The sequence below is a fragment of the Sminthopsis crassicaudata genome, chromosome 3, assembly GCF_048593235.1.
Source record: "Sminthopsis crassicaudata isolate SCR6 chromosome 3, ASM4859323v1, whole genome shotgun sequence".
Taxonomy (NCBI): Eukaryota; Metazoa; Chordata; class Mammalia; order Dasyuromorphia; family Dasyuridae; genus Sminthopsis; species Sminthopsis crassicaudata.
The window spans coordinates 642,056,786-642,068,937 of NC_133619.1; the positions used below are offsets into that span (position 1 = coordinate 642,056,786).

At 36.4% G+C, this 12,152-nt stretch overlaps 2 protein-coding genes across 2 annotated transcripts; both read right to left on the reverse strand.

Moving 5' to 3' along the window:
* On the reverse strand, window positions 1-6,524 carry LOC141562611 (vomeronasal type-2 receptor 26-like). Its single transcript, XM_074302615.1, has 3 exons — window positions 6,489-6,524; window positions 3,292-3,415; window positions 1-905 (listed from the first exon to the last, which is right to left on the reverse strand). Exons 1-3 carry the CDS (start codon window positions 6,522-6,524, stop codon window positions 1-3), a joined length of 1,065 nt encoding a protein of 354 aa, XP_074158716.1.
* Window positions 6,525-6,844: 320 nt separating this feature from the next.
* LOC141562612 (vomeronasal type-2 receptor 26-like) lies at window positions 6,845-12,152 on the reverse strand. Its single transcript, XM_074302616.1, has 4 exons — window positions 12,097-12,152; window positions 11,580-11,871; window positions 10,224-11,027; window positions 6,845-7,312 (listed from the first exon to the last, which is right to left on the reverse strand). The coding sequence occupies exons 1-4, from the start codon at window positions 12,150-12,152 to the stop codon at window positions 6,845-6,847; spliced, it is 1,620 nt and encodes a 539-aa protein (XP_074158717.1).

Genomic DNA, 12,152 nt, shown 5'->3' on the forward strand with positions numbered 1-12,152 from the left:
TCAGGGACTATAATTATTCCTTAAAGTTTTCTTGGTGTTCCTGTGGGGCTGTAGAAAGATCACATAGCATTTGGGGATAAAGATGCAGCCTAGCAAGCCAGTACTGGAGCTTAAGATGCAGAAGATCTCCATGGCCGCCATCATCTTCCCCTTGGTGCTCTGGTATGTAGGGAGGAAGGAGACCCAGACGCTGCAGAACACCAGCATGCTGAAGGTGATGAACTTGGCTTCATTGAAAGTGTCAGGGAGATTTCTGGCTAGAAAAGCCACAGTGAAGCTCCCCAGGGCCAAGACTCCCATGTAGCCCAGGACAAAGTAGAAGGCAATGAGGGAGCCCTCATTGCACCCCAGGATGATGTGTTCCCGATCAGAGTGTGTATCTGCCTCTGGGAATGGGGGAGAGAGCAGCAGCCAGATTGCACAGAGCATGACTTGAATCAAGGTGCAAAAGAAAACAAAATAAATGGGTGCTCTGGATCCCATCCATTTCTTGCTTCTGCTGCCTGGTCTGGTGGCTCTGAAGGCCAGAACCACAATGACAGTTTTGGCCAAAATAGAGGAGACGGCCACTGTGAACATGACTCCAAATATTGTTTGTCGGAGAAGGCAATTAGTTGCAGTTGGCCGGCCCATGAAAAGCAAAGAGCAGAGGAAGCAGAGGGTAAGAGACATGAGGAGGATGTAGCTGAGATCCCGGTTATTGGCTCTGACTATGGGCGTGTTTTTATACTTCACAAAGACCCAGAGAATCAACATTGTGAGGAAAGAGAAACAAGCAGCTATGGAAGTCAAAGCCATCCCCAAGGGCTCTTCAAAGGCCATGAAGGTCACCACTTTGGGGAGGCACTGATTCCTTTGCCTACTGGGATATTGATCTTCGTGGCATGTAATACATTGTTCTGTGTCTGAAGAGAACAAAAAAAAGTTGCAATATTTTAGTGTCAGAAACACCTAAAGACAACAATCTTCATGAAAACAATGCAAATTTATTCCATCCGATTCCATGGGGATCAAAATATCATCCCTGGATTTAAAATAAATTAATAAATGGAAAGGTTTGGCAAATCTCAAAGTACTATATACATTTCAGTAATATTTAATAAAATTCAGTAATATTGAGTTGAATCGTATTTTTCATGGCTCAATTTGAGGTTTTCTTGGCAAAGATACTGTTAATCTTTATTATTTCCTTCTCCATAGAATTTTTTCCAATCAGGAAGCTGAGGTAAAGCGGTTTAGGTGACAAAATCACACAGCTAATAAATGTCTAATGACAGAATCAAACTTGAAAAACTGGGTCTTCCTGACCATTTGTCTCTACTTCATTTATTGCTCCAGTTGCTATGTAACTGCTAGCCCTTTTGTGAATAGTTATTAAGAGAGTTTTTTTTTAAAAAAAACATAAGTTATTTTTCATAGCACTGATGATAGTAATCATAAAATAAGTGTGAGGGTAGTATAAAGCATAAAGTCAAGAAAACAAGCTTAATGATGAATTCATTTTCTGAACTTGGACTTTTTAACTGGTCATCTCTTCAGCTTGGAGTTATTTGTACTTAGTTCTCACAAGAACATGATTCTCGTGCTCTGAATTCACTAGTATTTCTAGACTTTGTCAGGTATATGTATGGAGATTCTTGTTAGTTTGTCTTTCCTGCTGATGCTTGTCATATTAAAAATGTGTCTGTATACAATTATCTGCTGACATAACGGCTTTTAGACATAGTGAACATGACTCTCAAGTTCCTTTAATGGGGAATCAGCTCTGAATATTCTGAGAATTTGAGTCAGAGGCACTGGGCATATTTAACCCAGAGAAGGGAAACTTTTGAAGGGATATGACATCTGGTGTGATGGACTCAAATCACTTATATGTGAAGGAGGTACTAACTAGACTTATACATTTTGATGCTAGATGACAAACCCCAAAACAGGTTGGGAGAATTTCTGTTCCATATCGAAGAAATCTCCTCAATAATGAGAATGATCTAGAAATGGCTTGAGCTCCAGGGAAAAAAAAATTATGACTCTCCCTTAGATATTTTTAAGTAGAAACTGGATGACCACTTTTTGGATGTGTGATATTGGGAACATGAGAGCTGCTGATGGTCGTCCAACTGTCAAATGTAATAATTGTCAGAGATCCTTAATTTATAAGCAATGATTTTACTTCCTTTTAAGAAGAAATTACATTATAATATAGATATTCTTACTAAAAGTAAATTGGAAAAGGCAGAGGGATATGTTTTAATTATAGACTGAAAGTTTTCTCCCTACTAAATCTTCAGCAAGGTCTTATTCTATCCTGTAAGGAGAACAATGCCGAGTAATCATTTAAAACTCTTTCACTAGATGTTCCCCCAGGCTATACTTTCCCTGACCTCCTGCTGAGGAAAGGCACTCTTACAAAACACTTTCCTTTATTGATCAGTGACTACTACAAGAGCTTCCTACAAAGAGATCATTTTTCTGGAGGCATTGCTCTAGGTCAGATTATTTCAACATTTTGAATTGTTATCCTTTCTCTTTCAGTTATATAGTAACTAGCCCAATTTCTGCCTACTTATTCACCATTGTTAGCTTAAACTATATTCAGAGAATATTTGTATCTTCCATAAAATCAAAGTTTTGTGTTGAATGAGTGGAAATCTGGGCTTAAAATAGGACATTTTGAAGAAAAAGGCAAGGAATTTTCTAAGTGAAAAATGAGATCAGGTTAAGTACATTGATACCATCTTGGCAACCATTGGGCATCATATGGGTAAAAAATCCAAGAAAAATAATTGAGATGAAGTAAAAAACCAAAAGAAATAAACAAACTTGTAAGGATCATAGTCCAATATCCTGGCTAGTATCCTAGCTCTCTTTCATCACTGTATGATTATGAATGGTCACTTTCTCTTTCTCTCCTCTTAAACTCATATGGAAACATTTGTGTAGATCTGATCAAAATGAATTGCTGAAAATTCTAAAGCTCTATGTAAATTTAAGAGATCTTTTTAGCATAGATATTCTATCCACCAATCTATCTCAAAGCAATTGATCTACAGAGAAAATGGGCAATCCTAATTTAGTGGACTTTAAATCAGCAAACTTTCAATAATATTGATCACCCTGGGAATTCAATTTGTTTGAATGTTCTTCTAGGCTTTCATTGGTGTCTGAATGTCATGTTTCATAGGTACCAAGTTTCCATTGCCTCATTGTAGTCTGCGAGACTCATACAGCTTTGTTTTGTTAGGCTGGATCCATGTTTGCTGAGGAAGCACGAAAGTGTGCTCACAGACATACCTGTCTGGTTGGAAATCTGTCCATCTGGGCAGGAGATGCAATCAAAACAGCATACAGGCTTTCCCTTTGGGACTTTCTTCAGAAATCCAGGACCACAGCTTCTACTGCACCTGGACTGAGGAGGCTACAGAGAGAAGTATCCATAGGCTTTTGAGGCAGCATCATTCATGACTTTGTATATTTTTTCTATCCATGCTCAGTTTATTTATTGTAACATATACACAATATGACTTTCTCCAAAGACTTCCAATTTTATTTTTATATGAGTATACTAGTCATACTACTAAAACTTAAGTAAGTTTTGTCACAAAAGGGGTCCAGATTGCTAAGTCCCTTGGAGTTATATTTTTTCCCAGCTGTGGAAAAGAAGAAGCGATCAGAGTCAGAAGAGATAGTTGAGGTTTTCTTATAAGCTATCCAAAAAATAAATAAATAAATAAATAATAAACTGGAAATGAAAAGAGATTTCTTAGAGAATTTAAGAGATATAAGGAAAGTTTCATTGGAAAACAAGGGTGACAAAAGACAAAAATGTTAAGGATTTGGGGGAAGAAGAAAATAATCTGAAGAGCTGTGAAGACACAAAGGAACTACAAAGATAAGGTCTTAGTATCCCCAATAACCACAATGGTGTAGTTACTGAACATGGGTCAAATATCTTGGTGAATGAAATCAAGCCTAACTAAGCAAGCACTGCTAATAATAAGGCTAGGGGAAGTAATGGCATTCTAGCTAAGCTCTTTAGAACTCTAAAACATGTCACTACTAAGGTGTTGTCCTCAATGTGGCAGTTAATTTGGAAATCACAACAGTGTGCATGGGATTGGAAAGATTGGTTTACATGCCAATTCTGAAGAAGGACATGTTAGCAAGCTTATATTTGAGATTTCTCAAGTTAAGCTTCAACAGTAAGTGAACAAAGTATTATTCAGAAAGCAGGATAATTTTCAAAGAATGCAGAGGAGTTTTAGGGGAAAAAAGCTCTCAGCTACATTGACTATACATTGACCATGTGACTTATCACAAATGGAGCAAGTCTTCAAAGAAATGGGAGTACCAAATCATCTTACTTATCTCCTAAGAAACCTGTAGGTGGAACAAATACCAACAGTTAGAACAAAACATCCAAAAATTGGCTGGTTTAAGCTTGGAAAGGAGTACAAAAATGTTGTACATTGTCAACTTATTTATTTAATTTATATGCAGTGTGTGTCATGAGAAGTAGCCAGTTCGATGTAAGAAACACTGAGATTAAGTGTTTGAGGAGAAATATTAGTGATTTCAGATATGCCAATAATAGTTTTCTGAAGGCAAACAGGAAGAATAAAAAGTCTCTTCCTTAGAATAAAAAAGATATCTTGAAGCTCAAAATTAAAAAAAAAAACTTAAGATTTTGGTGACTGGACCCATCATTTCCTTAGAAATAGAGAGAGAAGAAAGAGAAGCAGCAGGAATTTTTAGGGATCTTTGGCTCAAAAATCACTGTAGATGGTGACTGCAACCACGAAAGTAAAACACTTGCCATTTGGAAGGAAAACTATGACAAGTCTAAAAAGCATGCTAAAATTAGAGACATCACTTCATCAACAAAAATTTAGACATTTAAAGATGTGCTTGTTTATTTTTTTTCTAGTAACAATGTATGACTATGAGAGTGGAGTATAAAGAAAGCTGCAGAATCCACACTTTTGAAGTGTGGTGCTGGAGAAGATTTGTGAGAGTTCCTAGATGAGTAAAAAGATCAAATCAGTCAATGCTTACAAAAAGTAATTCAGGTACTCATTTGTAAAGTCAATTAGTGATAACTAAACCTAATTAATATAGTTACATAATGAGAAAATGGAACTCATTGGAAAAGACCCTGATCTTGTAAAAGGAAAAGTGCCTTACAAATAATTAGAATGATAGATAATATGGGAAAATAATTACAAATTTGGACCAACTTTGAGATAGATAGTGAAGGATAGTAGGTATGGTCCATGGGATCACAAATATTTGAATAAGACTGAGTGACAGAAGAGCAACAACACAGGGTGGGGTTGTGTTTTTTCTCCATTACAAAAGGATTTAAAAATCTTCTGGGGAGAGGAAAAAAAATGTAATTTATCAGGATTTATTACCAACAGATATGTTTTAAATGACTTCAGTACAATGTAATGGGGAAGTATTTTTTTAAAGGATATTTCAGTCATTTCCTAAGTCATTAAAAACGAATCTGTGGTTTGAGAATATAAGTTTTGCTAAATAACTCCAGTGGAATTCATCAATACAACAAATATTTAAATTATTTTTGCATGTGTTCCTGTATGTGTCTTTATGTGTGTGTAGTGTAAAAGTAAGTGGTGCTTCAAAATTATCCCCTTTAAAAGTGATCACCCTTATTAACTAAGAACACTGTACAAATGATTGTGTGAAAAGCAGTGTGAACAGTAGCTATTTATTTCCCTGAATCATATTAAATCATAATTTGAGAAAACTGATGATAATCAAAAGGAATTTCTATTAAAGGCAATAGTTTTTCTCAAAACTAAAGTTTCTGAGAGTCTTAATGTGGAGAGACTAGAGCAAGACTAGGAATTCAGCATTCATTTCAGGAAAAAGTCAAGACTGATCTGTGGCAGAGAAGGAAGTCATGAGGATGATTAGTTCTCCCCATATTTTGGATCAAAAGTTCTAGAGTGAGGGAAGTCCAGAGAAAATATTAGCTCCTTCTTCAAATTTTCCAGTATATTTATAGAAAATATAAAAACACATACTATTTGGTTACTCAAATATCTTTAGGGAACTTAATTTAGCCTCAACCATAGCAAGTTCAGGAAGGCAAAGTAAAGTTAGGCTAATGTCTGATATTTCCTAAATATGAGTACAGAGCAATTATAATTGAACTCATAACTAATTTCTTTTACCTAAACCCAAGGAGTAAGAACCATATGTGAAAAATACTAATGCTATCGTTGTATCTCTCAAACTTCCAACGCAATACTCTGTTCACATGAACTTCTTAACAAATGCTTTTTGAATGAATACAAGAATGAATTACAGATGTAGACCTCATTGATAGGATCTAGAGCTAGAAATCAGGGTTTTGTTCCAGAACTCCAATGCATTAAGAGTCTATATGTCAATCAAGCCCTCATGGACACTTTACTGGGTTGTGCAATAAATGACGGAGATTTATTAGATCAAATGGAAAATACCAAAATGTTTCCACTTGCTTCTCCCTTGAAAGGCATGGAGCAGATGATTATTCAGCTACCCTGGATAGGTAATGGGGAAATCTTACAATATACATTAGACTCTTCTTCTAAAGGAGCCTATGTAATGGAACTTTTGTCCTTTCCCCAGGTAAACTGAATTGGACACAAAAACTTGATTTGCAAGCTGAGGCTTCCAAGAAGGTTTTGTAGCATTTGTAGCAGTTTTTTAAATGCCAAGTAATTGCTTTGATGACCTATATTCTTATGTTTACATCTTTCATACAACCAAGTTTTAATGAGTTTTTCACCTTTCCATTCCAGGTGGAGCAGATGATTATTCAGCTACCCTGGATAGGTTATGGGGAAATCTTACAATATACATTAGACTCTTCTTCTAAAGGAGCATATGTAATGGAACTTTTGTCCTTTCCCCAGGTAAACTGAATTGGACACAAAAACTTGATTTGCAAGCTGAGTCTTCCAATAAGGTTTTGTAGCATTTGTAGCAGTTTTTTAAATGCCAAGTGACTGCTTTGATGACCTATATTCTTATATTTACATCTTTCATACAACCAAGTTTTAATGAGTTTTTTCACCTTTCCATTCCAGGTGGGCCACTCTATTGCCTTCTCTTGGATGGTAAGATCTTGACCAAGTGGAGCCTGAGAAATAAACTCTCCCACTTTCACGAGGACTTCGGTATCATTGTCAAAGGTCACATAGTTGAGAATATCATAGTGTGCAACAGAGTTCCTCTTCTTATCCAAGACCACCAGATTCCCAGCACTATTGTTAAATCGGATGTTCTTCAGAAAGGAATGGAGCTAAAAGTCAAAAAAATAAGTTGTAAGTTCACCACTAAAATCTCTCGGGGGCATTTATTAGACATTCTGTGCCACATGGGTATGAGCAGGGATTACACAATCCTAAAACTTTTCACTATCACAGAATTGGGGTAAGTTTCTAATAAATTGGATAAGAGAACCAGGATCCAAAAAGTTCTTACTGGGTTCAAAAGTTGGGCCAAATCTCAAGCTGGAAGTTAGCATTTTTCAAAATGAAGGAAAAGGCAAAAATACCCTCAGTTTTATGAGAGTAGAAATAATAAAGGATCCACAGAAAGTACTCTTTACAGTATTCATTTAGGGTAAGTTTGGTGCTGCAGAGCTTATTCTTATGTTTAATCATACTGCTTTCAAAGAAATCCAAAAATCCTTTATAACCATTTATGAAGAGCCCATTATTGACAAAGCACTGAGATATTTCCTTAAAGTATAAAATACAGATAAACAAATACTACCCCTTAAGGAGCTTTTGGTCTTTTGGAGGATATATCATTGAGCCAGAAAAATAAATACAGTATGGTTCCAGGAGAAGAGAATACTAACAAATCAGAAGGGAAAGAAAAAGCATTTATGTAATAATGCACTGTGCTAAATACATTTATGAATTATTTCATTTAAAGAGGAAATTAAGAAAGGATTTTTGTGAATGATAGTATAGAAACTGAACCCATAAGAAAGTTAAAGTTTTGAGGAACTAATAGTAAAGTAAGGAGTTGTATGTTTTAGATTTGTGTCTGGGCAAAAGTATAGGGTTTTGTGACTGGGCAAAAGTATAGGGTTTTGTGATTTAACCTTAATTCAGAATACATCTAGTCATGTGTTTTGCTGGAGCCTATAATATGTTAAAAATGCACAGTATGAAATTAGCTCAAGAAACTGGAATCACACTAGGCATTTAATTCCAAGCTCAAGATTTTTTTGTTACAGATTATAGAAAATAATTTCTGGTTCAGAACCAAAAGTATAATATCATATTGCATCAGTAGAGTGACAAGATCCAATTTTTTAGGAACATTATTACCTTATTTCCTCTTTGTTTTCCTTTCCTAACAATTTTGGAGTTATTTGTATTTAAAAATTTTATTACATATTTTTATATTTTATTTGTATACATAAATATTAGGTATATATAAAATACATATTTCCCTCTAATTTATTTTCTACCTATTCACACACACCCATTCCCTTCTCTACTGTTTAGTTCTTGAGAGTAAGGTTTTTGTTTTTAGTCTCTGTTTTATATCTCCATTGCATATTATATTGCTTTCCATCTAATAGAATCATTATTAATGTTTTTTGCTGATAGATTAGCCGCTTTATAAGTGATGAGTTAAACATAGCAGTAACAGAATCTAAGTGGGCATTTAAAATGTTTTCCCATTCAACAAGTCCCTATTAAGTTCCTACAAGATAGTTTAATCATTCTGCTAGTGTTGGAGACTACAATCAAAAGAGAAATGACTGCTCTCAAGGAGTTTGTGTTTTAGAAAAGACAATACTTAAATCCTTTTTTAGAGTTTTAACATTCTATGGTAAAATTCAGATGCAAAGGTGGATCTGGGTGGCACAGGGGATAGAACAATGGCACTGTGTTGAAATTCAGCCTTGGCTCTTGACACTTATTAGCTGTATCACCCTAGGCAAGTCACTTAACCCTGAATGATTCAGATACACAAATAGGCATACACATAAACACACACACACACACACACACACACACATCCATCTTAATTTGCAGATGGAGCCTAGGAAAGTCAAATAATTTTCTTAGTTACAACTGATTAATGTGATTCAGAGGCAGGAATTAAAACCCAGTTCCCCTGACTTTAGAATAAGAGGCTCTCCATTATACTATGCTGCAGTAGAGTAACTAAGGCTTCCAGGGGAAGGAGACATCCCTGGCTCTGCCTTTCTAAGACTCTAGTGGAGACATGAAACTTGAAGTATTGATGGTACCACCTTTGCGCTAATATGGACATTGTCAAAAATTCTCAGAAACCAATAGATATGGAATCTTGCTCCTATATCCTGTTACTGGGGTTGAAATAATTCTGACATTAAAATTACCAAAATTGAGGTATTATGTCCTGAGTCTGCTGTTGCAGGGGTTGACTACTAAAATAGATAGATAGATAGATAGATAGATAGATAGATAGATAGATAGATAGATAGATAGATAGATAGATAAGTAAATCAATAAATAAGTAAATAAATAAATAGATAAATAAATAAATGAATGAATGAATAAGCTGAATTATCAATGCTTTGTCTTTTTCTGCATGGGGAACTTCCTACAACCAAAGATTTGGGCATCGGTGCTTGGGAGGGGAGGAACCTTACTATTATGGGACAGTGTTGGGCTTGTATCCTACAGAGCCACAGCAAGTTTTAGGATATAAAAAGATTTGCCTTTTCAGGCCAGAACTTCAAACAAGGTGCTAAGTCACTGATAGAGACAATGCTTATATGTACTTAGGTCACATTTTTAAAGGAGTTCACAGATTAGTTCACACATTCACACCTTTAGAGAGCAAATATAAGGAGGAGTTCACAAGCCCACTAAAGGACAAGCCCACTTTTGGACTTTCAGGAGATTCACAAGTCAGAAGCCCACAAGCCCACTCTCTTGGAGGAGGAGTCATGATTCATTACAACTTCCACCTTTGTGTTGGATGGAGACATTCGGGGAGAGCTCTCGGAAACAAGGAGAGAGATAGGCCTCTAAGAAAGCTAATCTGGCCCAGGAAAAGAGACAAGATTTTGAAGGAGAAAATAAAGGCTGCATTTGGGATTATTGAACTGAACTGAAACTAAGACTGCCTCCAGAGGCTCCCCAAGAAAGCTGCTCCAGAGAACATTACAATTTAGAAAAGAGAACATTATACCTTACCTTCCAGGGGTAAACAAGCCTGTTGTCTCCCTCTATGTCAGATTCCATTTCTGACTTCACCAAGAACATTTCATGAAGAGCCCAGGCCAAAGCATACACAGCAGTGTAGACAGTGTAACTCTGGTCAGACATAGTGATGTCTAAATAGCTCAAGCGTAGTGTATCCAAAGAGGCATTTGGTGAACAGATCCCTTCATCTCCCTCTCCATGTTCATATGTACATCCAAATGCTGTGTTCCAAAAGTTTTTAAGGAAAATATCCTCTGGGTATTTGGCAGGGTGAATGGTTTTCAGAAAATGTTTGAATCCAGGAATCTTACTAGTCTGGTCTGAAAATATCAGAGCCCCATGGAAATAATTAAAATAGATGTAACTGGGTTTTTTGGCAATATCCCAGTGACTGCTGGTGATCCACATTCTCCATATTAATTTAAACTGGATCTGAGAATGCGTCCAGCCCAGAACTGAATCTGTATCTCCATAAATGACAACCACTTTGGCTGTAGAAGCTATTATTGTAGTTGTTAAAATTTCATGTAAGTTGTTTCCAAATGACTGACGAGTGAAGATCTTGTGTACAAAGGCCACACAGACATCATTTCTGGCCATTTCTTCTTGAAGGTCCCTGAGGAATTTCTCACCTCTTGAATCATCCGAGGCAACAAGACCTATCCAGGTCCATTTGAAATGCAGCATTAATCTGACCATAGCAAGGGGAAGAGAGGTGTCCCTGGGAGCCATTTGATAAACAGAAGGAAACTGAAGTGAGTCACTGAGGAGTGGATCAAAGAGACCATAGCTAATCTGAGAAGGAACCAAACATGAGACTTTTCTCAGTTTAATGAATTCATTATAGCAAAAAATTCCCCCATTTTAGCATTACACATCTGAAACTACTCTCACACACACCCTCTACCTTAATGGACTTATTCTTTACATCTGCCTGTTAAAGTACTTTTGATCATTTGGACCTCCACTGAGCAGTTATCTCTTTCATTAAACCCTCCCAAAGTGAAATAACTATGGTTGTTTCTGTCTTTTTACTTTTCTGTTTCCTAGGATTATATATAGGGACTTGCAAATATTAGATACTTAATAAATATTTGCAGGATTCAATTGCATAATTTCAAAATCTTCATAGGTCAAAATATGCTGCTTGCTTCTAGACATGATGAAGAAAGCAAGTCTGATCTCATTTTCTGTTTTCTTTTTTCTGTTCTTAGAACCACCTAAGGGCAAACTAGAAACAAGAATACTCTGATCTTATTTGGGGGCTGAATTTCTAGCGGCAGATCCTTAAAGCCCTGTCTCTGCTCTCTCACTAGTATTGGCTAAATTCAGTCTATCATTTCCTACCTGTGGGAATTTATAAAGTTCCAGTAGGGTTCCCATAGAGAACGTCATTTCAGAAGTGGCTCCTCCAATGACCCCTGCAGATTTGCCCTCCTTCTCACAACTGTAATTGGGAATGGTTTCTCCCTGGCCTGACAGCCACATGAGGGAACTCTCCAAGGCCCTCTCATCATTGGGATAGGCATTGTAGATGTGGAATCCCAGAGTAATGTTGGGTAACAAATGGGGGTTCCTGTTGATCTCTTCTACAGCAAACATTAAAGCCAGGACTTGATAATAGTGTTTGGGCAGCCACCTGTAGTAGGAGGGACATAGTCAGGATCAAGGAATGTCTCTGGTTCTACTCTCTCCTGAAAAGGAGCTGGACATATTGGAAGAAGAATTTCTTCACCCATACAAAGTCACAATTTTAGGTCCACAACATTTAACTACAGCTATCGTTTTATTTTATTTTGTTTAAGTACATTGTTATATTCTGAATATTTATTCTACATTTATCCCTGGAAAACAGGGCTTTTACCATCTTATTGATATCTGGCCTGATGGCATCAAGTGTAATTTCATAAACTCTACCAT